Source organism: Cricetulus griseus, chromosome 8, assembly GCF_003668045.3.
Source record: "Cricetulus griseus strain 17A/GY chromosome 8, alternate assembly CriGri-PICRH-1.0, whole genome shotgun sequence".
In the NCBI taxonomy this organism is placed as follows: domain Eukaryota; kingdom Metazoa; phylum Chordata; class Mammalia; order Rodentia; family Cricetidae; genus Cricetulus; species Cricetulus griseus.
Genome location: NC_048601.1, coordinates 31,603,027 through 31,628,946, shown reverse-complemented (window position 1 = coordinate 31,628,946; position 25,920 = coordinate 31,603,027). Strand labels below are relative to the sequence as shown.

General features: G+C 47.3%; 1 protein-coding gene across 1 annotated transcript; it reads right to left on the bottom strand.

Annotated features, from left to right (window-relative positions):
• Positions 1-1,935: 1,935 nt before the first annotated feature.
• Lhfpl4 (LHFPL tetraspan subfamily member 4) lies at positions 1,936-25,373 on the bottom strand. The gene is made up of 3 exons (XM_027429057.2): positions 24,968-25,373; positions 7,295-7,531; positions 1,936-3,187 (listed from the first exon to the last, which is right to left on the bottom strand). Exons 1-3 carry the CDS (start codon positions 25,371-25,373, stop codon positions 3,087-3,089), a joined length of 744 nt encoding a protein of 247 aa, XP_027284858.1. The 3' UTR covers positions 1,936-3,086.
• Positions 25,374-25,920: the final 547 nt, after the last annotated feature.

Below are 25,920 nucleotides of genomic sequence, written 5' to 3'. Positions count from 1 at the left end.
TCAATCTTCCCCAACATCCTCACACCCTTGGGAAGGCTTTCTTCCATAGCTGTAGGCCTGAGGGGAGAACTCTACTTGCCACAGCCCCAAGGACTGGTCTAACCAATGCTTTGGGCCAGAGACTGGACCACCTCAAGGTTATGGCTGCTTTCTCCACTCTCTGCCAGGAGCAAGAAAGTCAGTAATACGAAACACCAGCACCCCCTTCCAGTCACAACTGGCTGAGGACTCTCAGGGACCTAAAGCCAGGAAGCTCTTGGATGGTGATCAGAAACAGAGACGTTGATCTTCATAGCCTATCCCTTCCCCAAGGCTAACACCTGCTCACTTGCCCTAACTGTACCACTTCAACTGCCAGCAGATCCGGCAGAGCCCCACCCGCATTCTTGGATTAAGCATCCATCCTCCCTGTCCCTACCTCTTCTAAATCTTCAGGACCACCATTTGGTCTCCCCTACCACCTCATCTTCTTTTCCCCAAGCTACCCTGGGGCTCCTGTAGAGCTCACAAACCTGAAACTCCACAATGTACCTCAAAATGTTGGGCAGTAGCTGGTTGGCTAGAGGGTGGATGGGAACATGGTTAGACTACTCCCAAAAAGGAATTAGTTTCCTTCCTCCCCATCGTCTGTATTACCCTGCTGCTAACACAGCCTGGCCTGCTCATACATACACACATGCAAACACACACACACACACACACACACACACACACACACACACACACACACACACAACACACACACTCCCCTCCACAAAGGAACAGAGCTAGGTGGACCTCCAGTCACTTGGCCTCCAAGGAGTCAGTTCTAGCCTGTCCACCAAAGCACAGGGGTCCCCTTGGGTGGCAGGTGTCCTTAGGGGAACAGACTCTTAGAGCTTACACATGGCTGCCCTCCCCCGCAGTCCAGCCCAGCATTTCTTCTTCCCTGTCCTCCTGCCTGCTCTCTTCTCTACATGACGTTCTTGCTCACTGCAAATTACACCTCCATTTCCCAGGTCCCGTCCCTCTTCATCAACTGTCCCCTACGCCATGGAAGCCCCACTCCAATTCTCCGCTTCTCTTGCTCCATCAATCCATCACTTGAACTCTCTTCCTCTCTGCAATACTGTCCCTCCCTTGTCATGCCTGTCTCCCTTCTCATCTTTACTTCTGTGGCTCTGCTCCTGCTTCCCTGCCCCTGCTGTCCCCTCCCCTGCCAGGTTCCCAGTCAGTCACTCACTCCTGGCCCCTCTCCCATCTGGTTTGAATCTGAGGAACCGTCTCCTGCTCCCTTCTCCTTCACACAGGCCCCGGGCCCGTACATTCCCAGTCTCCTGGCCACCTGCTGAGGAAGCAGCTCCCGAAAGGGACTGGGTGGGGACAAGTGTGGGGGACAGAAGGGCAGTGACCAAAGCTTGGGAGGAGATTCTGTCTTGGAGGAAAGAGGGGAAAGGCGGAGATGGGGTTTGGAAAATTGCAGGAATCCTTCCTGGAACCAGCATCAGACTCCAGTTAGGGTCCTGATGGGGCAGCCTTGGACATGGGTCTTGCTCAGGAATCCTAACTCTCAGCTCCAAGTCCTATGAAAATGAGCGCAAGGACAGCAAATCTGTGAACTAGTTGCCCTTCCAACTCTGCCTGAGGCTCACACGTGACACACAGAAGTGTTATACCTCCTGCGGAGCCTAAAGGGAGCACACACTCTGAAACATGGGGATCAGGCAACAGGCCATGTCCTAGCAGATATTATGCTAGATGGAGCTAGTCTGCCTCCACTGGGGACAGAAGGCTTGTCCGTGACTAGATGGCTCTGCCACCAGATCTATAAGGTAACCAAGGATGGTCAAAAAACACCTGGGATCTCCCTCATTTTCTCTCTGCTAAGGGGGAGGGAGTAACCCCTGGTGGGAGAGGAAGAGAGATCTTCTCATCTGTCCCTCCCTAACACACACACACATACACACACACACACACACACACACACACACACACACACACACACACACACCTCAGCTCCAAGCACTGCCCATGAGGTTGCAGACCCTGGGCGTATCGCAAGGCGAGAAGTGGGCAAGGAGGAGAAAGAGTCAGGGACAGGGTAACAGGGCCTGGGGTGGGGACAGGGATACCCTGTTCGGAGGTGACCTGCAATTTCAAGTTAGGCAGAAAAGTATCAAAGACGCAAGACAGTCTCTGCCCTTGGCAGATGTCCGAGGTGTGGGAAGCGTGAGAAGGAGATAGGCAACCCCTAACTCCGCCTCTGAGCCCCCTCTCCACAGCCACCAACCCTGACAATGGGCCTGAGAAGTCTATGCTGTACAAAACAGGCCGGAGTCAAGGATCCAGTCACCGGTGAGTTATCTCAGTAGAGAAGAGGCCAGGCCAGCCCCAGGCTGAGAAGCTGACAAACTCCAGCTGCTGTAATCAGCTGCCTCCTCCCACAGCCTCCAGAGCCTGTGTCTTCCCCTCAGACTCTGAGCTGATGAGGGACTACCAGCAGTGGGGAGGAAGACCCTGTCCTTTCCCTCTCAGCATGGATCAGGTTCCTTTGAGAGCTGGGTTCAGGCTTGAATGAGGGAGTCAGAAGAGGCCCCGTGGGTGGGGCTGGTGGCACCTGGAGCTTTGTGGCAGATGTGGTGGGACCATCATCAGCAAATAAAAATAAAGTAGGAAAAAGTCTGGCCCTCCTGGGGCAGTGTCTTGAATAAGTCTCTTTAGGAGACCAGGACTGGGGAGGCTAGGATGCAGCTGGCAGGCGTCCAGACTGAAGGGGTCTGAGGAGCCTGCACTGCGGAGCTTCCTTCCCCTGGGGATCCTCAGGGACCTCCAGCTAGTCTACACAGGAGAGAAGGAAACAAAAGGACCAGAGAGGGAGACCCAGGCTCCCTTAGGTCAAATGGAGGCAGGGCCAGAAACAGGCTCTCGAGGGATCTCAAGGGCCCCTGCCTTCTGCCAGGCTGCTGCCCCGCCCCCGCCTCTCTTCAAAGCCTGGAGTTGTGTGCAGTCAGTCAGAGATTGGGGTCTGGAGCTTGACCACAGGAAGGAGAGGGCAGCAGACAGAATATGCTGAGGTCGGGCCAACTCCTGGGCTACAATCCCGGCTTTCAAGGTCCCTGTGTATGAGCAACAGGGCACGGCAGGACTCCCCAACCAGAGACATCTCCTCCTGGCCGCAACACAGAACTTACTGTAGTGCCCACAAAATCTAAGGGAGAGAGGGAGGGAAGGAGAGAGGGAGAGAGAATGTTAGAGACTGTCAGGTCACAGCTGCCCCCTCAGCCACCCCCCAAGACAGCAGTGGCCAAGGAATGACTGCTACCAAGGTGTCGGCTGGCTGGTCAGCTTGGAGCACACCATTCAGCCTCCTACTCCACAGGGTCACCCTGAAGGTTCAAAAGAGATGTCATGCAAGCACTTAGCACACAGCAAATGGTGGTGGCTTAGTTTAGTTTTTACTTTGTCCCAGAACGGAACTATAAAGTCCACCTTTATCCACCAGTGAAGGATGGAGATTGTCTGGCATTGAAGGAAGCCTATCTCTTTCCATTATCACTTGTGGAGGGGGCTGTTTTAAAGACAGGGTCTCTTATAACTCAGGCTGCCTTTGAACTTACAAGGTAGCAGAGGCTAGCCTTGATCTCCTGATTCTCCTGCCTCTGGCTCCAGATTATGGAGATTACAGGTGTGCACCACCATGATTGGCCTCCCATAGCATGTTAAAGATGCACTGTAGTGGCTTGCCACAGGTTTGTGGATGGCCTGGGCTCCACGGTGAGTTCTACGGTATTCTAGTCTACACTGTAAGGCCACGTCTTTAAGTGAACTTGTGAGAGAGCCATCTGGAGACAGGAGAGAGACACTGAGTGGGCCTTTCACTGCTAGTTACATACATCCATGACCAGGGAGCTTCAGAGAGGCTACAAACAGGCTTCAGTGAGGACTGATGACTTGCACTTCTGGAAATTGCCACGAGGGGGCAGGTCCTGACCTCAAACCAAAACCGAAGAAACTACCCAGTTAGAGGGATCTGTGGGCTTTTAAAATCAGATTAGCAGAGTGTCCTAAGTAATGAAAATGGGACAGGAAAGCCCTAGCCTGGCTGGGCTGAGACAAGTAGTGTGACTGCGGGGAAGAGCTTTGGCTCTGGACTTGGACCTTCATTCAGGTCCTGACTGCATTCAAAGGACTTTGGGCAAGCTCTCCAGCTCTCTGCGCCCATTCACGGGGGACTTGTATTCTCAACTCTAAAACAGTGGTGGTAATGCCTGCCTGCAGAGGCCTGTGAGGACTGATGACTTTGAGCAAAGTGCCAGCTCTTGCTGGCCACTTTGCAGGCCCAAACTTTCAGCTCACATGACAGTCCTGGGAGTCTTTATCACCCTGCTTACGAAGTGTGGGAAACTGAAACTCGAGGTAGTTTCTAGGCTTAACCTGCTTCCACTATACTCTGTACTTACCACCCAAGACTTCAAGCACAACAATGGGGACCCTGCCAGACCTGTCGACACAGGGTTGCACAATTATCTCATTTAATCCCATTGTATGGTGAGCCAAAACCCCAAGAAAAGACGATAATGAATGGGAAAACCTCAACATAGGTCCCACTGTGGAAACTACTACTATGGATCTCAGTCTAAGGACGGTGTGCCCATCCACACACATTCACCATCACGTCTCTCTAGCAGTAGGGGTAGGCTGACACGAGGTCAGATGATCGTGCTTGGCTTCAGCTCTTTGATTATCTGGCACTGTCATTACATTTCATTTCTGGAAACCCCAAGAAGACGCTTGCACTTATGTGGGTGGCTCAGGATGGCCTTGAACTCAGAATCCTCCTATGCCAGCCTCAAGATAACAGGGATTATGCTGGTGAGTTCTGCTTGCATGTATGTCTGTGTGAGCATGCCAGATCCTCTGAAGTTACAGACATTTTTGAACTGCCATGTGAGTGCTGAGAATTGAACCCGGGTCCTTTGGAAGAACAGCCAACCACTGAGCCATCTTAACTGCTGAGCCATCTCATCTCTCCAGCCCATTTCTTTTTTCTTTTTTTTTTAGTTGTGAGCCTAGCCTTTAACAGCTGAGCCATCTCTCCAGCCCATATTTTTTCCTTTTTTTAATTAAATGAAATTTATTATTTACATTTGTGTGTGAAAGGGAGGGCGTGTGGAGGTCAGAGTATGGCTCTGGGCATCAAACTTAGGTTATGAGGTTTCGATAGCAATCCATCTCAATGGCCCTAAATTGTTCCTTTGTTGTGTTTTATTGTCATTGATATAGACAATATGTAATATACCAACTTATGCAGCATGGTGTAATACATTTGTGAACGGGCACCATTTCATATCAAAGCTGTAACTGTTGATAATTTGCATATACTACAAGCTCTGATCTCATGCCCAGATTCCTCCGCTTCAGACCCAATCCAATAACCACCCCTATATATGTATTTATCATTTTTAAAAAATGTTTTTATTAATTGTGTATTTATGTGTGTGCATGTGTTAGTGTAAGCCACATGTGTTCAGCAGATACCTGTGTCAGCCAGAAGGGGGGGCACTGGCTCCCCAGGGGGTGGAGTCACAAGCAGTTATAAGCTGCCCAACATGGCTGCTGGGAACCAAACGCAAGTCCTCTGGAAGAACTGCGAGTGCTTTTAACCACTGAGCTGTCTCTCCAGCCCCATTATTTCTGTTTTTAATCAATATATTCACTATACATTTGAATATATTGTTCTATATATTGTTTTTTGTTTGTTTTTGAGACAGGGTTTCTCTGTGTAGCTTTGGAGGCTGTCCTGGAACTAGCTCTTGTAGACCAGGCTGGTCTTGAACTCACAGAGATCCACCTGCCTCTGCCTCCCGAGTGCTGGGATTAAAGGTGTGCACCACCACCTCCCGGCCTGTTCTATATATTGTTAAACATATCATAAATACATATTGTATTATAGAAATATAAAATATATTATAATTATTGATGTTATTAAACAAATTTAATATTATTGCATATAGTACTTAATATTTTATTTAATAATGCATTATTATTAAATAATAAATTTTAATATATTATAATTATGATTTAATTTATATTATATTTTATTATTTATTTATTATTTAAATTTTATTTATTTATTATTTATTATTATATTATATTATTATATTATTATATTATATTATATTATTATATATAATATATTATTATATTTTATATTTATATAATTTAATTTAATTGTAATTTAATTTATATTATATTATAATTTAATTATATTATATTATTATATTTATATATAATTTATATATAATTATATTATGTTATAATTTAAATATATATTAAACCTGGCGTGTTGGTACAGGCCTGTAACCTGAACACTTGAAGACTACAGTCAGGAAGAACAAGGTTATCGTTGGTTATATAGTTGAGTGGAAGGCCAGCTTGAACTATGTGAGATGCTGTTTCTGTCTAAACAACAACAACAAAATGTATTGGGAATGGTGACCCACACCAGCAATCCAAGGATTTAGGAGACGGAGGCAGGAGGAGTGCCGTTAGCTTCAAGCCAGCCTGGCATAGAGTAAGACCCTATCTCCATTTTTAAAAGTTTTGTTTAAGCCATACATTCCTTACTTTTTGCTTGGTTTAGGGTTTAATAAACACACTGCTCTGTCACTTCCGAACTTTTCTCTCTGCAAGTGTTCTCAATCACCTCTGTCCCCTGACTTCACGGCCATGGGGCACGGGCTGATGCCTACAACCCTTGAACTTCAGTCCCTGTTCTCTAATTGTTTTCATGGTGGCTGTACGTGCGTGCGTGCGTGCGTGTGTGTGTGTGAGGGTGCATGCGGGTGTGTGGGTAAGTGGGTGTGGTATGTGTAAACTGGAGGACAATTTTCCAGATTCTCCTTCCCCCACGTGGGTTCTCCTCCTGGGAATCAAACTCGGGTCATTAAGCTTGGCAGCAAGTGCCTTTACCTGTTGAGCCATCTTAATGGCTCCTCTGTTTACCTTTTAAAATCATGTAAAAAAATTATTTAAGGTGTATTACTGTTTTTGCTTGAGTGCATGTATGTGCACCATGTGTGCAGTGCCAGAGGAGGCCAGAAGAGGGCGCTGGATCCCCTAGAACTGGAGTTAAAGCCGGTTCTGTGGCCTCATGTGAGTGAGTCCACTGGAAGAGCAGCCAGTGCTCTTAATGGCCAAGCCATGTCTCCAGATCCCTGGGTGTAAGTTTTGCTTCACTTTTAGAATTTTATCTACAGTTGGACTGCCCCCGCCACCAAGCAGGCCTTCCTTGCCTTCAGGGTCAGGTGCTTACCTTTGTTCTCCTGTTTGAGCTCCTCCTGCAGCAGGTCGGTCTGCCGGTTGCCCAGCACGAAGGCGAGGAAGGACAGGATGAGCGCATTGAGGATTCCAATGATGGCCAGAATGTACGCCCAGCGCACCGAACAGTCCCCCAGGGAGTACTTCCCCGTCTTGGCCCCGCACATGTCCCGGATGGTCTCGGCGTCCCAGCCATCAGGGAAGATCATACAGCCCAAGACGAGGCACAGGGCTGGGCATCGGGGGCGGGCCCACACCGAGGTCAGGTCAGGAAGAAAGAGAAGGCATTATTACTCCCTAGAATCGAGGAGGTGGGGTGAGGGCTGAGTCCAGAGAATTCCCCCAGCCCCATCTAGCAATCTGCACACTTGGTAACTACTTTTCAACCACTGGGAGACAGACATTGACCCGAAGAGAAAGAAACTGGGACCCTCAACCTCCCCTGCCTCACCTACCTTCAAGGAATAAGAAAATACCAAAGCCAGGCCATACCCCTTGACGTTCTTTGGTTCCTTTTATTCTCACCCAACTTCATCACTTTAGTGTTTGTGAGTTTGGCTTTGGTTTAGTTTTTCTTTTGTTATTCCTTCACCAGTGGTTCATAACAATCACTTTGCATTCGTTCAAAGATGCTAGGCATACAGCAAGGAGTGACAGTAAGTTTCCCATAGTTTCTCTTCCTCCATCTGTGACTGGCAGGTGTGAGGTACCCAGCTAGTTCCTTCCGTAGAATGGAAGCCACGGTACTTTAGGGACATTTAGCAAGGTGCCAACTAGGTCATTCATTGTTGAGGGCCTACTGTGTGCTGGGAACTAGAGCAGACCTCAGGAAGGCACTTGGATCTGTGTCTCTTGGAGCTTGCATGGGAGAGAAGAGGGTTGCAGTACAGTGTTAAGAACTCAAATGCTGGTTCAGCTCTCTACAAGATTTGTGAGCCTCAATTCCTTTATCTTTGTGCTTCAGCTTACAAATCTGTAAAATGGGGGTGATTAAGAGTTATCATTAAATGACTGTAAAGATGACTGGGTGCTTCAAAATGCTCTGCAGAGTAACTCCCATATAATGTTAGATGTTGATATCAAAATTAGTCATAACAAGCACTGGCTTCTCTTGCAGAGCATCCAGGTTTGGTTCCCAGCACCGATTGGGCAGTTTACAACTATCTAGTACATTAATTCCAGGAGATCTGACACCCTCTTCTGGCCTCTGTAGGAACTGCATACACGTGGTGCACATAACACACAGGCAGGCAAAGCACTCATATAAATAAAATAATTCAGGGTCATCACACAGTTATACAGTTACAAAGCCAGTTTGGCCAACATGATACCATCTGAAAAAACAAACAAACAAAACAAAAACCCTGGTCATAACAAAAAAATAATTACACAAATAAGGAAATGATGTAATAGGTTTCAAGTGAGTGAGACAGTTAAAGGCAGAAAGGGTGGGACAAGATAGCCCTGTTAAATAGCTACCTCATCCAATCTACCCACTTGGGTTAATCTACCAAACTCTCCCAATGCCAGCCTAGTCTGGGATGGGTGGGGCAAGTCTAAGCCAATCATCTCACTGCATTCCTTTGGTACCAGATTGACAATGAGAGTGGCACAGGCCCTATAACAGGCCAATCAGAGACTTCAGGTTCAGTTGGCAACTGGGAAGACTTGGTCTGCTCAGTCCCACCAGTGGTCTGCAGCTTGCACAGAGCTGTTTGAGCTGTGTGACCCATGACTCCTCCAGGCCCAAGAGCTTAACCTGGATATTAAATGTTGTGACAGCATTGACAAGGTTTGACTGTTCTCAGTTCTGTCGCTATATGTGGCCCATCCAGTCCCCACAGTGGGAGAGGGACAAGAGCTTTGACACTCCTTCCCCTATCTCCAGGACAAGGGAGTGCTCCCTAATCCCCAGGCTCCTCCCTCCCCAGAGTTCTGTAACTTGGATTCCATCCCATTCCCATCCTCCATGTCTGATGTAATGTCCCCAGAAACATGGTCATCAGTCTCTCATCCTACTGGAGCTGCCTTCAGTCTCCAAGACAGTAACCCCGCCTCCCACCTTTATGGACATAAAAGAAATGTCCTACTCTGTGGCAGAACCACAGAGCTAGAGACCTAAACAGTCTGAAGATACAGATTGGTACACAGATAGAGAATCAAGTGCAGACCCGGGGTGGGGGTGTGGGGATCAATGGGAGCTGGAGGTTAACCATTAAGACTTCAGGTCCCCGTGGCATTTGAATTCTGCTGTTAGACATTGTCAAAACCAAAAAGTAGGCATGGGACTAAGCCCTTGGGTGCTCTATCGTTGGTATGGAGGGAGGAGGAGTAAGAGGAGGAAAAAGAGGAGAAAGAGGAAGGGGAGGAGACTTTAATGTCTGTCTTCCTACATGCCCTTCATTTGTCTCTCCATCCCTGGGCTCAGACACTCCAGTGAAAGGCAGGAATGGGGTTAGAAACCGGCAGCAGACAAACATACATACTATCCCGTCAGTTGCTTCCCAGCCCTCCTCTCCCTAGGTGCCAGAGTGGCTGGCCTCACTGTAGTCTGTTTTTGCTCGCTCCTGGTGCATCCTCATCTCCATGGAAACTGCTCCTGTATCTCAGAGCTCCAGCTTCCTCCCCCTTCCCTACGCGGGCACTGAGACCTCAGTGAGATTTTCTTCCCTGTGCTTTCCAGTTCTCTCTGTGTCTCTGTCTCTCCCCCTCCCTCCCTCCCTCCCTCCCTCCCTCCCTCCCTCCTCCCTCCCTCCCTCCCTCCCTCCCTCTCTCACATACACTCTCATTTCTCTCAGCCGGTCCCTCTCGTTCTCGCTTTTCTTCTGCCCTTGTCTCCATCTTTTCCTTCCCTTTCTCACCCATTCCTCCCTTATTGTGCTCAAGTCTGAGCTTCAGCTCTCCTCTCCTCCTTTGTGTTAACATTTGACCTTTCTATCCCTTGTTTTTCCTTCCATCTCTGTAACTATCCCCCCACCCTGCTCCCTCTTCCTCCCTGTCTCTCCCCTTGAATATTTCAGAAATTTCTAAGATCCTTGACCCCACCCTGGGCCCACAGCAGCAGTGTGTCATAGACAGGCAGGCACAATGTCTATCTTCGGCATGAAGGGAAGTATAACATCAAGTCATCCCACTGATTGTCGCATATGTGAAGGACTGTCTCAAAGGAAACCGATTAGGAGCAGAGGCAAGAGCATCAGGGGCAGCGGGAGGATGCTGAGACAACCTCCCTGCCTCTTTGGCTCCGTAGAGCATCAGATGGTGGCTTTGGGGCCTCAGGAGCTTCTTGAGAAATGGGAGAAAACAAGAAGTTAAACAACTTGAAAAAATCCAGGCTGAGATGGGTTTTCTTGGGTTTGGAGGAAGAGAAGTGACTAGAATTAGCCTCACTCGCAGGATGAGGACTCCGAGACTGTGGTCTCTTTTGGAAGTTAGGAGCTGGCTGAAGTGCCAGCTGCCCCTGAGTCTGATAACCAGGTGCAACATATAGCATGTCAAAAGAGTTCTCAACCTGGGTTGATCCCCAGGGGCAGGGCATAGTGTACCACAAGAGTTCTCTACCTTCAGCCTAGAAACTTCGTGGCAGGGACCGCCCTGTCCACTCTGGATGCTTAGCTTCATACCTGACCTCCACCCACCAGACATTAGGGGAAAATACACACTGTTGTTTTAAAAATCCCTCCAAACATTGGCCAGAGTCCTCTGAGAGTAATGATTGCTTACTGAAAACCACTGGTGTAGAGGCAGGGGTCCTGGGATACAGCATTCCCATTCATTGACCCTACAGTCAGTCTACTGGTACCCTGTGGTGCGGGCAGCCACGAGGCATTATGACAACATGTAGATTAAGAAATGGATCCAATACTGGGTGGTGGTGGCGCACGCCTTTAATCCCAGCACTCGAGAGGCAGTCTGATCTCTGTGAGTTCGAGACCAGCCTGGTCTACAGAGCTAGTTCCAGGACAGCCTCCTAAGCCACAGAGAAACTCTGTCTTGAAAAACAAACAAACAAAAAAACAAACAAACAAACAAACAAAATCCAAGAACAAATCACAGGAATTAGGAGCACTGGCTGCCCTTCCCAGCACCCATATGGCAGCTCACAACCATCTATAACTCCAGTTCCAGGGAATCCGATGGCCTCTTCTGACCTCTAAGGATACTGTGTACACAAATGGTGCACGTATGTACATGTAGGCAAACATACATTTACATTAAATTAATTCAAATCTACATGTTGCTTGATATAAGTGGTGGTCATCCCTGTGAGTTTAGGCCAGCCTGCTCTACTTAGTAAGTTCCAGGAGGCCAGCCTGAACTATACTGTAAGACCCTGTCTTTTAAATAAAATGAAAAATGTTCTCTGATATTCAAATGTTGTCAAATCTTCCAACTGTCTTTCTGTTATTTCTGGCTTAAGTCAACTTTGTTCTGAGAGCAGGCACTCCATGGCTGCTAGTTTTGTAATTGTAAAGGTGATTTGGGGTGGATTTGGGGTCCAGAACGTGGTATGTCTTGGTGAATGTTCCATGTGAGCTTGAGAAAAACGTGTTCCCTGTGGTGGTTGAGTGCACTCGCCTCCAGCCAGCTAGTGGATCAAGTGACTGAGGATATTGCTGAGTCGGTCATGTTCTGAGTGACTTTCTGGCAGTTGGATTTCTTCTCTTTTCATCATTGTTGTGTTTTAAAACAGGGTCTCATATAGCCCAGGCTGGCCTCAAACTCACTATGTAGCCAAGGAGGGCCCTGAACTCCTAACCCCACTGCTTCTACCTCCCAACTGCTGTAACTACAGACATACAAGACCAAGAGCGTTTCATCTATTTACTTACTGTTTTTTTTTAAAGATTTATTTATTTATTATCTATCTATACAGTATTCTGCCTGCATGCAGGCTTGGTTGTGAGCCACCATGTGGTTGCTGGGAATTGAACTCAGTACCTCCGGAAGAGCAGTCAGTGCTCTTAACCTCTGAGCCATCTCTCCAGCCCTTTTTTTTTTTTTTTTTTTTGAGACAGGGATTCTCTGTGTAGCCTATCCTGGCACTTGCTCTGGAGACTAGGCTGGCCTCAAACTCACAGAGATCCGCCTGCCTCTGCCTCTGCCTCCTGAGTGCTGGGATTAAAGGCGTGCGCCACCAACACCCGGCTTATTTACTTACTGTTAATTCGTGTTTCTTTATAGTTGGAGTGGGTTTCTTGATAGGCAACGCACACAGGTGGTCATGGTTGCTTCACCCATTCTAGTGATGTTTTTAAATGGTGCGCACAGGCCACTGCCACCCAGCATGATTGCCGATGTTGCTAGACTCGCCCTTACTGTTTACCATTCTTTCCTATATGTTGCCCTTGTCGTTGATTCTTTTTAAAGGGTTCACTTATTTTTATTTTATAAATAAAATAATAAAAATGAATCTTTTTAAAAAGCCTAAGCCAGGCAATGTTGGCACATGCCTTTAATCCCAGCACTTAGGAGGCAGAGGCAGGTTCAAGGCCAGCTTGGTCTACAAAGCAAGTCCTAGGACAGCCAGGGATACACAAACAAACCCTGTCTCAAAAAACAAACAAACAAACAAAGCCTGATAATGTTGTATTTGCAATCCAAGCTCCAGGGAAGTGGAGATAGGGAGATTCCTGGGGCTCTGTGTGCGCTAGCCTAGGGTAATTGGAGAGTCCCTGGTCCCAATGAGACAAAGGTCTCAAAAAAGTACGTGGATAGTTCCTGAGAAATGATCCTTAAAGTTATCTTTAGTCTTTACACCCAACACACGCGCGCACGCACACACACACACACACACACACACACACACACACACACACACACACCTCCTTGTAAAACTGGGCTACTAAGAAAGTTCCTCGGTTTTCCTTTGTTTTAAAGTCATGATCTTCCTGTTTCCGCCCTCAGAGTAGCAGGGATGACAGGCAAATGCCACCGTGCCCAGCTTTCTTCTTTGTTTTGAAGGATAATTTCACGGAGTGCAAGCTTCCAAGATGGAAGATATGCAGCGGCAGAGGATGGCCGGGGGTTCAGTCACCAGTACTGAAACTGAAAAGTCTCGGCTGTCCTCACCACAACCCAGGCGGTGTTGGCGCCTCCCTCCAGGCACCTTCCTCTGCTTCTCACTGGCTACTTGTCCTCTATTGCTCACATTCCTCTGAGCCTCCTTCCTTCTCCGGCTGCTCTGCTGTCTGTCCCGAGAGGGTCCCTCTTCTTCCTCCCCTTGCTCCAGGGCAATTTTGTTCACACGCAGACCCATGGGATGGTGCCTCAGACCTTCAGCTCCACAAGGGGCCTTTCCCTCGACTCCAGACCTAAACAAGCAGCCATCCTTTGCACACTCCTCAGAGGAGTTCATCCTTCTCTGCCACAGACATGGTCCTCCTCTTGCGTCTCTATGAAGGCACTTCAGAGACTCAGCCACCACAAAGAGGCACCTGCTTTACCCTCAGCCCACAAACAAACCTAGTGGTCTCCCAAATGGGCTCCCTGCCCCCTGCTTCTGCAGCCTCACACCTTGCCAGGACAACTATTTTCACATTCATCTCAGCTCTCTGCCTCCCAGGAAGCCTCCACACAATGCACCTTCCCCGTCGACGCTGTTGCGTCCTCCTAAGACCATGCCTGGCCCTGCTCACTCCCACTCCCTAAAGTGATGGCCATGGCCTGTAAATAAGACCCAACCCCCAAGGCTGGACTCCCAAGGTTCTTGCAAAGCTCATCCCCCAAACCCCTTCTAGCTTTCACTTCCCCTTTCCTCTTCTAGCACAGACAGAGCTTTGGGGGCAAAAATGGCTTGCCATGGGTCACACAGCAATCATTAAAAATCACCAGCATTTACTAAGCCAGTGCACATACTGTGCCTACAACAACCTTCCAATGGTTCCACATGCCTCACCCCTCACCCCCGGGTCCATGGGTTACAAAATTGATCTGTAATGTTGACGGGGGGGGGGGGGTTTCAGAGGTGTTCAGACCTTTACCACAGTAGTTGATGACCATAGAATTCAGTCCCTTCTGCTCCCAGCCCTGTAATGCCTTCTGTGTGTTATGGGGCAGCAAGTAAGCCCTTACCAGATGCCAGCCCCTTAGCCTTGTACTTCCCAGCTTCAAGAATCATTAACCAGCTGGGCACATAGCTCAGTGGTAGAGCATGCTTGCCTAGCATGTGTGAGGCTTTGGGATCAATCCCTAGCACCCATATACATACACATTTCCCCCCACATACACACTTTAAAAAATGGTTTCTTGCACTGGAGAGATGGCTCAGAGGTTAAGGGCACAGGCTGCTCTTCCAGAGGTCCTGAGTTCAATTCCCAGCAACCACATGGTGGCTCACAACCATCCATAATGAGATCTGGTGCCCTTTCTGGTGTGCAGATATACATGCAGGCAGAACACTGTACACATAATAAATAAGTCTTTTTAAAAATGGTTTCTTATGAGATATAGCCATGATCTCCATGAAAACAAAAGAAGGGAAATTCTTGTTAAACAGGTATGGTAGCGCACACCTGTAATCCTAGCACTTGAAAGGGAATTTCACTAGCAGGAAAAGCATGATTCCAAAGCTACCCTCAGCTACATAATGAGTTTGAGGCCAGCCTGAGCTACATGAGATGGTCTATAAATAAACGAATAGAGATATACAAACATAACTGGGTATGTTAATTCATGCTTCAGAATCCAAGAACTCAAGAGGCAGAAACAGGAGGATGCCCATGAGTTTGTGGCCAGCCTGGGCTACATAGCAAAAGTGTGTCTTAATAAGCCAAAATGAATAAAGTTCTGTTCATTACAAATTTACTCTTGTAACATCGTGTTTCTGCAGTACTAAGCCAACTAAGACTCTATGAGTCTGTTCATTTTATATGAAAGCAAACTCAGAAATTATGTAAGATCCCTAAGGACTCATAATTGATAATATGATCAGAATTCAGACCAGGTATCCGCTCCCTCCCAAGGAGCAGGTGGCAAAGTGAGGACTTAGATGTCATCCTTCAACACTTGTGGTTTCGGGATGGCTTGTGCCTGTACTCCTAGCACTTGAAAGGCTGAGACAGGAGGATTGTTACAAGTTTCAGGCCAGTCATAGCAAGATGCTGTCTCAAAAATAAAAAGTACTAAAAACAAAACAACAACAAAGCAGTAGGCACTTATTAGGCACCCACTGTATGCTGAGCACAGCCTCCTAGCCCAAGATTTACACCATGTCACTTAAGCACAGGAGAAGCAATCAGATGTGAGCTGGGATGGGACGGGGGTGACAGTGAACTAAGGCTCGTTTTTTTTTCTTCCTTCCTTCAGTCCTTCCTTCCTTTTTTTTATTTTTATTTTTTTATTTTTGAGACAGGGTATCTCTGTGTAGCCCTGGAACTCATTTCATAGATCAGGCTGGCCATGACACTCAGAGCTTCTGTCTCTGCCTCCCAAGTGCTGGGATTAAAAGTGTGCGCCACCACTATGCAGCTGGGTTATTATTTTTCTGAAAGCTTCTTGCTTTCATCCTGGCCTCTTTCTTCCCATTCCACGTGATTTACCATTATCAACTACTTTAATCCCAGAGCAGTTTAAATACTTCAGAGCCTCTCTAATAATAACACTAACCCTGGAAGCTGAAAGGGGGCATCAATATTTTGCTTATGTTAACAACAACAACAACAACAACAACAACAAAAATCTCACCATGGGGGAGGAATCTACAGACAAAGTCAAAAGATAGACAGAACAAAATCTGTAACTCTGATCACGATGAGCTAGCTTTTATTTATTTATTTATTCACTTACTTACATACTTACTTACTTATTTTGAGTCTTGCTACATAGTCCAGGCTGGCCCCTGATTTACAGAGATCCACTTGCCTTTGCCTCTTGAGTGTTAAGTAACATTGTTCTCCACTACACCTTATCTATAAAGGGTTGACTATAGTTTAGTTGGTTTTTTAACTTTGTGTGTGTGTGTGTGTGTGTGTGTGTGTGTGTGTGTGTGTGTGTGTGTGTGTGTGTGTGTGTGTGTGTAGTGCTTGCACCACAGTACATGTGTGGAAGTCAGAGGACAACTTGAGGAGCTGGTTCTCTCCTTTCACCGTGTGGTTGTAAAATCACAAAGGGTGCTCAGGCACAACTACCTGGCCCCCAGCTACTCTGCTCTGCTTGGGATTCAGAGACGCAAGAGCTGTTTATTTAACTGGGGGTGGGGCTGAGGGGATGTCCATGCATATCCGGGAGTTAAAGGACCGGAGGATGACTTGAGGGGGATCTGTTCTCGGCTTCCTCGCTGTGTGTCCTGGGATGAACTCAGGTCCCCAGGCTTGGTGGCAGCAAGGGCCCTTACATATGGATGCACCTAGCCTGCCCCAATTCTGTGTGTGGGGTAATTTGTGAAGCAGTAATTGATACCTGCCAGACATTTTTTTTTTTTAAGTTCATCTTTGCTTGTACATTTGTGGAATTCTCCAGAAAAGGCAATCAACAATGGTTGTTTCTGGTAGAAAAAAAAGGGATTGTGGGAAGGAGGGGCATGTGACCGAGTGGCCACCCTACCTTACAGGTTCTCCACTATGTGAGTGTGTTAAGTTTTCCAAACAGCCAGTGAAACTCTTGGTGAGTGGAAATAACTTGTGGAGGGAATTTTATTTTGGTTTACAGAATGAGGGTACAGCACCTCCATGTCGGAGAGGCATAGCAACCACAACAGCTCAAGCTCTGACTGCAGGCTCCTAAGGCACTGGTCACGTGGTTCAGACATTGGGTGATGATCACCCAACTTTTCTGAAATGAAAGAATTTTTTATCTCTTTATTTTAGTATATTATGTGTATGAGTACTCTGTCTGACTTCACATCTGTCCTTAGCTTTGGGACACCCTCTTCAGACACCCTAGAGGATTTCTGTGACCCAGTCACTTCGTGTATGTGCCACAGGCTTGAAGACCCCTTTCCTGTTTCGAGCTCTTAGATGCTGAGCAAGGTCTGTTACTTAGCATTGCCGGAGCCCAGCACAGTGATGCACTCAGGAGGTCTTCGGTAAAGGGTCAGTGTGAGAGAGCAAGGGAGCAGAGAGAATAGGAGGGAGACAAACATGAAGGAAGCCAGGGCAGAGAATGAAGGAAGAGAGAGAGAAGAGAATGCCTTTCATGTACTAGATGTCCTAGCAATGTAACTAAACATTGCTAAATGTTAACATATCAATATATATTCAATGTAACTAGACAACTAAATTTTACTATATGAAGAAAATTTAAAACCTATCCAGATGTGGTCACAGTGGGCCTGGATTCCCACCACTAGAGAGGCTGAGACAGGAGGATCACTGCAAGCTAAAATACAATTTGGGGATACATAGCAAGATCCTATCTAAATAATGAAATTATTCATGCCCAAAGACAACCTGAACCAAAGTCCAAGGACACCGTAAGGGACATGAGTGCATGTCTTGAGTTTCTGTCGTGGCAACTCCTGTGACCTCTGATCACAGGGCCTGAGACTCTGTGACAGACACGGCTAGAAGCTGCTACCTCTGCATGGCACTAGCTAGCACTCTGCTTCCACCTCCCCTGACAGTTTCCAACCACCAGGTGAAGCCTGGCATGTGCACACACTCCTGATTGGTGAACCAGGGCCAGGCTCATCATCTTTCTGGGAACAGAGGGGAGGCCTAGGTTTCCATCTCTGTGACCACTGAGCTATTCATTCTCTCTGGGCCTCTTTCTTCATTCATAAAATGAGGCAGTTAGGCAACCTAGTCTCATCCCTCTTATGCTGTCAGTCTCATGGTCATTGCAGAGAGTTCAAACTCAGCATCAGAGTCTTCACACATGGCTTCCCTAAGACTGTCAAAAAGTGTCTGCTGCACACTGAGAGCCACATTAAAAACCATTGCTCCCCACCACCCCCAACAAAAGAATAAAAAATTATAGAAAGTCAGGCGGTGGTGGTGCACGCCTTTAATCCCAGCACTTGGGAGGCAGAGGCATGCCTGTCTCTGTGAGTTTGAGGCCAGCCTGGTCTACAGAGCTAGTTCCAGGACAGCCAGAGCTATATAGGGAACCCCTGACATGAAAAAAAAAAAAAAGAAAAAAAAACAAGAAAGAAAGAAGAGAGAGAGAAAGAAGGAAAGAAGGAGGGGAGGGGGAGCCATCGTTCCACACATTTCTATCATCCTATCATCAACATAACTATTTGCAGATGAGGAACCAGATTTGGAAACAAATCCACTTGTCCAAGACCACACAAATGGGAAGTATCACCTAAGTCCTTTATTCTTTTAAATCTGAGGCACTAGGGCTTGAACCCAGGGCCTTGTGCATGACAGACAGGCAGTCACGGAGACAGAGTCTCAACTCTTCTGCTTTTGTTTAGATAGGGTCTCACTATGTATCCCAAACTGTCTTCCAACTCATCACCCTCTTTTCCGAGCCTCTCAGGTACTAGAATGTGCCACCCCCATGGGACTAAGACCTCACAGTAGCTCCCCTCCTGCTCAGCCAGCCCTTGGCTTGGGTCCCCTATGTTTCCTGTGGCTATCCTCAGCCCCACTTCTGACACTGTACTACATGGAGCTCTAACTCATCACCTGTAGATTCATTTCCCTTGCTCCAGTTCAGCAACTGAAGAAGGTTCTGGATTCTTTCGGACTCACACCAAGACTCAGCTCCCCCTCTGTACTAGAAGTGTGAAATTGGACAAGTCATTGTGACAGAAAAAGGATGTGACAACACAAACAGCGTGAAAACATCTAGTATAGAACCTGGACAGTGAGACTTCTCAGTAGGTAAGAGCACTTGCCCCAAAGCCTGAGCAGAATTCAGTCTCCAGAAGCCATGCGAGGGTAAGAGAATCAGCCCACAAAGTTGTTCTCTGACTTCAGGTAAGAGGACTGAATCACAATAACAGCTCCATGACCTAGCATGTCTATGACCTAGGACAAATAGCTTTTCAGCACATGCTGTAGTATAGGGTAATGTCTCAGGATATGATAATATTTTTTGCTCTAAAACAGGATCTCATGTAGCCCACATTGGCTTCTCATTCACAATGCAGATGAGGCTGACCTTGATCAGGGATTATAGTCCCGGGCCACCACTCGAAGCAAACATTTTTTTGGTTTAGTAGTTCTAACAGTCACAGTAACTCCTAACTGCCCACTGATTAAAATACCAAGTCCCTGGCCCAGCACTCTGGGGCCTCCATAGTCCACCCTGAATCTCCTCCTGCTCCCCTGTAGAGACACCACTCTCAAGTCAGATGCGCCTTTCCATCCACGGCCCTCTTCTCCATTCAGATTGTACTCGTCCCATGCCCCATACCCCACACCTGACAAAACTACCCATCTCAAGCCTTGACTCCCAGATAAGCCACAGCCAGCCTTGACTGCAGCCCTGGTATCTACAACAGTTACAGCTCACCACACATCAGAGTCCCCAGGGGTTGGAGATAACTGTCTTTGGTCATCTTACTCATGGTCCCTCTTTTACAGTCTCTGCGGGGACTCACCTTTCTCACTACTGGTCCATGTGGTGTTGGTTGCAGGGATGAGCACATATGAGTCTTAGACAAAGTCACCATGATTCATGAGGAGGCATCGAGCTGGCAGAAGTTGGGCTGATAGGATTCAGCCCTGGCAATTTTGCTGGCATCATTCTTTTTGTTTAGGTTTTGCTTTTTGAGACAGGGTTTCTCTATATAGCCCTGGCTGTCCTAGAACTCACTGTGTAGGCCAGGCTGGCCTTGAACACACAGAGATATTACTGCCTTTGCTTCTGCCTCCCAAGTGCTGGGATTAAAGATATGTGCTAGCACACCTGACTGCTGGCATTCACTTTCCACAGTCATTGCTAAGCTTGAGCTAGGTAAAGCCAGCCACTAGTGGCTCTATTTCTTACCTTTAAGAAGGAGTAGGCTTAAAATAAACTAGCACAAAGGAACTAAGAGATAGAGGTGGGTGCCTCAGACATCATCTGAGCATCCAGATCACCTTGAAGCCAGAAACTCTTGATTTTCAAATCATATGAGACAATAAACCCAACGCTCTTTATTTCGTTTTATTTATAATGGTGTAAGATGAGTTTATATTGTCTATCACTCTAAGGCTGTTGACCAATATCATGACCCAAGTAGACAGCAAGCTTTCTGAGAGCAGGGACTGACTCCATAGGCTTAAGATCCTTGGGGTCAGATATGGTGACACATTTTTTTTTTCTGAAAATATCTCTGGACTCCAAAGGAGCTGAATATTTTTCTGGACCTTGCAGCTGAGTTAATAATATTCCTTAAGATTATTTAAGACTATGTACTTGAGCTGGAGAGATGGCTCAGAGGTTAAGAGCACTGTCTGCTCTTCCAGTGGTCCTGAGTTCAATTCCCAGCAACCACATGGTGGCTTACAACCATCTGTAATGAGATCTTGTGTCCTCTTCTGGCCTGCAGGGATACCTGCAGACAGAAAACTGTGTACATAATAAATAAATCTTTTAAGCAAAGACTATGTACTTAACCTGCTGTCCTACTGTGTGCTTAGGTTTATGGCTAAACTGCCTTTAAGAGAACAATGTAACCAACCTTACTATGTCTTGAATTTCCTGTGCAAACACCTTTTATAACCTAAGCTAATACAATTGTGTACACTTATGTGCTCCTGACCCAGAATACTATATATATATATATATATATATATATATATATGTGTTGTGTGTGTGTGTGTGTGTGTGTGTGTGTGTGTGTGTGTGTGTGTATGCATGTATCATTTACTGATAGCAGCCAACAGGTTGGTAGCAACCTTATATGATAATTGGAAGCTACCTGTGGATACAGGCTGACTACATATGCTTGCACTGTTGAATGCTATTCTTGAGAAGCTGGGGTCAATTTCTTCCCTTCTAAAATTCTGTTGAGATTTCTGTAAAGAATTTCTCATTTCTTCCCCATAACATGTTTTCTGTGCTATTCAATAAGTACAGAGCAAAGTCCTTTGGGAGGGACACACACAGGCACAGATTCAGGCACACACAGAGACACAGTACAGATACGGGCAACAGCAACAGGGACAAAACAGATCAGACTCACACAACTGACAATAGACTGGTCAGTAACCACAGGCAGAAGACATAGGTACAGACATGGAGAATTCTAATTTTGGCTTAATCTTAGTCAAGCTAATCCAAGAGGAAGTCTGAGTTTTAATTTGTTAATGCAACACTAACATAGTCAGGAATGGCTTGTGTACTCCCTTGTGGTGGTTTGAATAAGAATGCTCCCCACAGGCTCATATATTTGATTGTTTAGTCCAGGGAGTGACCCTATTTCAAAGGATTAGAAGAATTAGGAGGTGTGGCCTTTGTTGGGGGAAGTGTATCATTGGGGGTGGGCTTTGAAGCTTCAAAAGCCATGCCAGGCTCAGTCTCTGTCTTTCTGCCTACAGATTCAGATGTAGCTCTCACTACTTCTTAAGCACCATGCCCGTCATGCCCGTCATGTCTGTCGCCATCCTTCCCACCACCATGATGATAAACTAACCTCTGAAACTGTAAGCCAGCCCTCAGTTAAATGTCTTCTTTTATAAGTTGCCTTGACCATACTGTCTCTTCACAGCAATAGAGCAGTGACCGTGACACCCAGCATTGTAGCATTGAGCACAAGATGATCACATAACGGGTGAGAAATAAAAACAAAACATAGCTGGCTATGGTGGCTCATGTCTTTAATCTAAGGACTTGGAAGTCGAGACTGACAGGTCCCTGTGAGTTTGAGGCCAGCCTGGTCTACATAGTGAGTTCCAGGACAGTCTGGGTTAAGTAGTATACCCTGTCTCAGAAAAAAAGAAAGGAAGGAAGGAAGGGACATATCTCTGTATTTTGTCAATGAGGTGTTCTTCCAAATGCTTGGGGGAGGGGTGTCCAAAGGAAGAAGATTCAAGTGGCAAGTGCTCTAACTCCTATGTGACAAACAAAGCCTTTGCTTCTGTGCTGTCACTCTGAGCATGACTGACAGCTCACTTTTTCTGAGTGGGGTGGTCTCCAAGAGTTGTCTGCAGGAGCCCTATGGGCTGAAAAGTACACTCCGAATCAACCAAGTGACAGTCCTCAGTCCTAGACGGGCAAAACTGAGATTAAAACTGAAAAGACTTATTTAAGACTATAAGGGGAGGGTTGGCAAGGTGGCTCAATAGATAAAAGCACTTGCCAATCCCATCTGAGCCTCCATGAGATGGGAGAATCCCCATGCATGCATAATTATGTGTGTGTGTGTGTGTGTGTGTGTGTGTGTGTGTAGGAGAGCACATGCATAAACACACACACACACACACACACACAGAGCGAGAGAGAGAGAGAGAGAGAGAGAGAGAGAGAGAGAGAGAGAGAGAGAGAGAGGTGGGGGAGAAAGAGAGAGACACACAGAGAGAGAAATTACTGTCATTAAAAAGTAAAACGACTGTAGGTTGAGACACCTTTAACTGATGACTAGTAGTCCAGAGCTGGCCGGTTTCCTAGTGCCCCTTTACTAAGTAATGGGAATCAGTCACTTATCTAGACAAGTCAGAAATCTCTGAGCAAAATGCAATCAAGTTCTCAACTTGCCAACTGCTCCCTTGGCCCTCAAAAAAGGAAAATGCCCTGGACCAGGAGTCATAAATTTAAAAAAAAAAAAATGGCCAAAGACTGAATTTACTCCCATGTCAGTGGTGTGACTTTGAGTAAGTCTCTCACATATCAGTGGTCAGTTGCCTCTCTGAAACAGGGGAATTAAAGGGGACATTTGAAGGTGGTGATCTCTAAGACTGCCAAATTTCAGTGATTGCACTGTTGAACTGCCTATCAAATCCCAAGATGAAATCCCACATGGATCGCAGAGAATTTGAGGACCAAGAGGTCAGCAACCCATCTGCAGACTCCAAATTAAAGTTGATAAATTGGGGTTCAAGCTGAGCACATAGTCTGTCCAGCTTGCCTTCAAGGGAAAACACAATGAAAATGCACACTGTCATCTCTGGGCCCTATTGGAAAACGTGGAACAGCATTCCATTCCCTTCATTTCTCTTTTTCTGTTCTTTTCCAAGGTTCTTAAGCAGTCACATTAGGATGGGTCAACATCTGAGGGCTACAAAGACCACTCAGTGGTTGGATGCTAGCTGCTTCTACAGAGGGCCAGAGTTCGGTTCCCAGTACTCACAGTCCACAACTACCTGTAACTCCAACTCCAGAGGATCCAGTGCCCTCTTCTGGCCTCCACAGTCAAACAACCACCTTTGAGTGTATACCACCACCACCATCACTACAACATACACAATACACATAATTAAAAAAAATACATCGTAAAAAAAGAATGCCCATATCTGAGTACATAGTGCCTTGCTCTAACCAACCCTTTTCAGAGATTAGATATTTCCCAGTAGGAGCAGGAATTCCTCCCTACGTTTGTAAAACTAGCCTCATGACCTTGACCTCACCCCTGGCCTTCAGCCCAAGTGACAAGTCTTAATTTGATCATTATTGTATGCTTCACACTTGACCTTGAGTGACTTCAAGTCATCTTGAAAACTCACACTCCTCCTTGAAAAGATGGAGCTTTCTTTCCAATGAGAAGGCTCAAGGGAACACACACCACACTGCAGAGCCAAATCACTATGATGCTTCCTGAGGTGGCATTGCCAGCAAGTTGCTATCACCTTTCCTTTGGGGGCCTCTTTTGATGGGCTGAACACTTGTTGAATATCCCGAACTGCTTACTGTAAAGAGCCGTCTCTAATGGACCATTACCAAATCTTCTCTTCTTGCCCAACCCTGGGAGGCTCCAAACCTTTCCCTGGCCTCCATCCATCTTCTTTCCCCACCCTGCTATCCCTAGGCTCCTCTTTGCCTTCCCAACTCTCTCCTCCTTTCCTGCATTTAGGCAAATGCCCAGGTTGCTGAGTTTTCAAAATGTGACTGGGATCGAAGAGTGGGCGGGGACACAGGACTCTAATGGATCAGGGGAAACTGTCTCAGCATATCTTGTTCCCAAAGGTTTTTCCTTAGGGAAAGATGACTGTCCCAGTCAAACAGTTCAGAGACTTCAAGGAACTCATCACCATGCAACACAGAACCCTTCTGTCAGAGTGAAAGGGACCTTCTTTTTCTCCAGAGGCTCATGTTGCAAGCTTTCCACATACAGCCCCCAGTGCCAACACCACAGATAGCCTCCCACCTCTCAGGACAGGACTTTAAAATGTACCAAAGACCCCTCGTTTCTTCTCTGCACCATTTCACAAATAAGGAAACCAAACCTTAAAAAAGTCAATAATGCCATAGAGTTCAAGGTTCAAGCCAACTATCTTGAGTCCCCAATTCAGCCCCCCCCCCCAGCATAAGAGAAATTGGTTACACTTACAGTAAGCCCTCATTCAGGGGAAGAAATCTTTTTGCTAAAAGACAGCCAACAGAGACCCTCCGAAACAAGAAAATAACGCTAACCCATCAGTTGACCAAGCCCCTAGCTTCCAAGCAGACAGACACAAATACCGTTTCCAAGGTTTTGCCCCCTGCCCTAAGGTGGTTGAATGTTCTCCATAATAGCTGCTGAGGGTTGGTCACTAAGTGTCTCAACACAGAAAAAGAATCTAGCTCTGACTCTTCTAATCAAGACCTCCCATCTCCAGAGTCTTTGCTGAGGGTCCCGTGTCCACTCCTCCCCTACCTGCCAAGAGCTGCATCCAGGCGCAGATCTTGTAGACAGTGGCGGTGTTGCAGAAGAAGAAAAGAGCGAAGCAGGTGATGCAGCCGAGAATCAGCACCATGGAAAGCAACACGAAGAAGGCGGCCGCCTTGAAGGCGCTGGACGGGATGGTGCTGAAGTCGGTGAAAGAGCCCCGGCAGGTGAGCTCGCGGCCCGCTAGCCCGCTGCCCACGCAGTAGTGGAAGAGGCCGAAGTAGCCAGGCTTGGGAGTGCTCACGCTGTCTCCTACCCAGTAGGGCTGGATGAAGACCACCACGTTGATGATGGCGAAGCAGATAGTGAAGATGGCCCACAGCACGCCGATGGCCCGCGAGTTCCGCATGTAGTGCTCATGGTAGAGCTTGGAGGCTTCCTGCGAGGGCAGCATGGTGCCCGGGGGCGGGGCCGGCGGCAGCTGCTGGTGGGGGGCCGCCGGCCCAGGACCGACCACCGGACCACTGGGCTGCGGGGCGGGAGCTGGGGACGCACGCGAGAAGCAGCCCTGAGTCAAGGAACTCGGAAGGGCGGGGCCTGGGGCGGAGCTGGGGACCTGGGGGCTGGCTGGGGAGCTAGGAGGGGGTCATGACAGTGTTGGGGCGGCGACTTGAAATACTAGCTAAGGTTTCTTATTGGGGGCCTGGGAAAGGGGCCATGGGAAAGTTGGGGGGCTGAGATGAGGACATGAGAGCTGCAAGTAGGGGGGATACCAGAAAGTGCTGGTGGGGGAGTTGGAGAGGGGGCTTGGGAACTGGTGCTGGGATAACAGGGGGCCGTGGGGGAGATGTAATGAAAGACAGAGATCAATACCGGAGCATTAACAGGCACCTAACAGAGGTGGGGAGCTGGGGAGGGCATATTGGAGATGTTTTCAGGGTAGTGGGTCTGGGACTGGGTGTCTGAAGGGGACCTGGACGCTGGCAGAGCTTCTCTATAAG

Excerpts from the sequence above, each read along its gene's own strand:
- Lhfpl4 (XM_027429057.2), bottom strand. The coding sequence starts at position 25,373 with ATGCTGCCCTCGCAGGAAGCCTCCAAGCTCTACCATGAGCACTACATG. Across the intron at positions 7,532-24,967 it reads CTGGATGCAGCTCTTGGCAG|CCCTGTGCCTCGTCTTGGGC; the intron begins GTAGGGGAGGAG and ends CCCGATGCCCAG. Across the intron at positions 3,188-7,294 it reads GCTCAAACAGGAGAACAAAG|ATTTTGTGGGCACTACAGTA; the intron begins GTAAGCACCTGA and ends TCTCTCCCTTAG.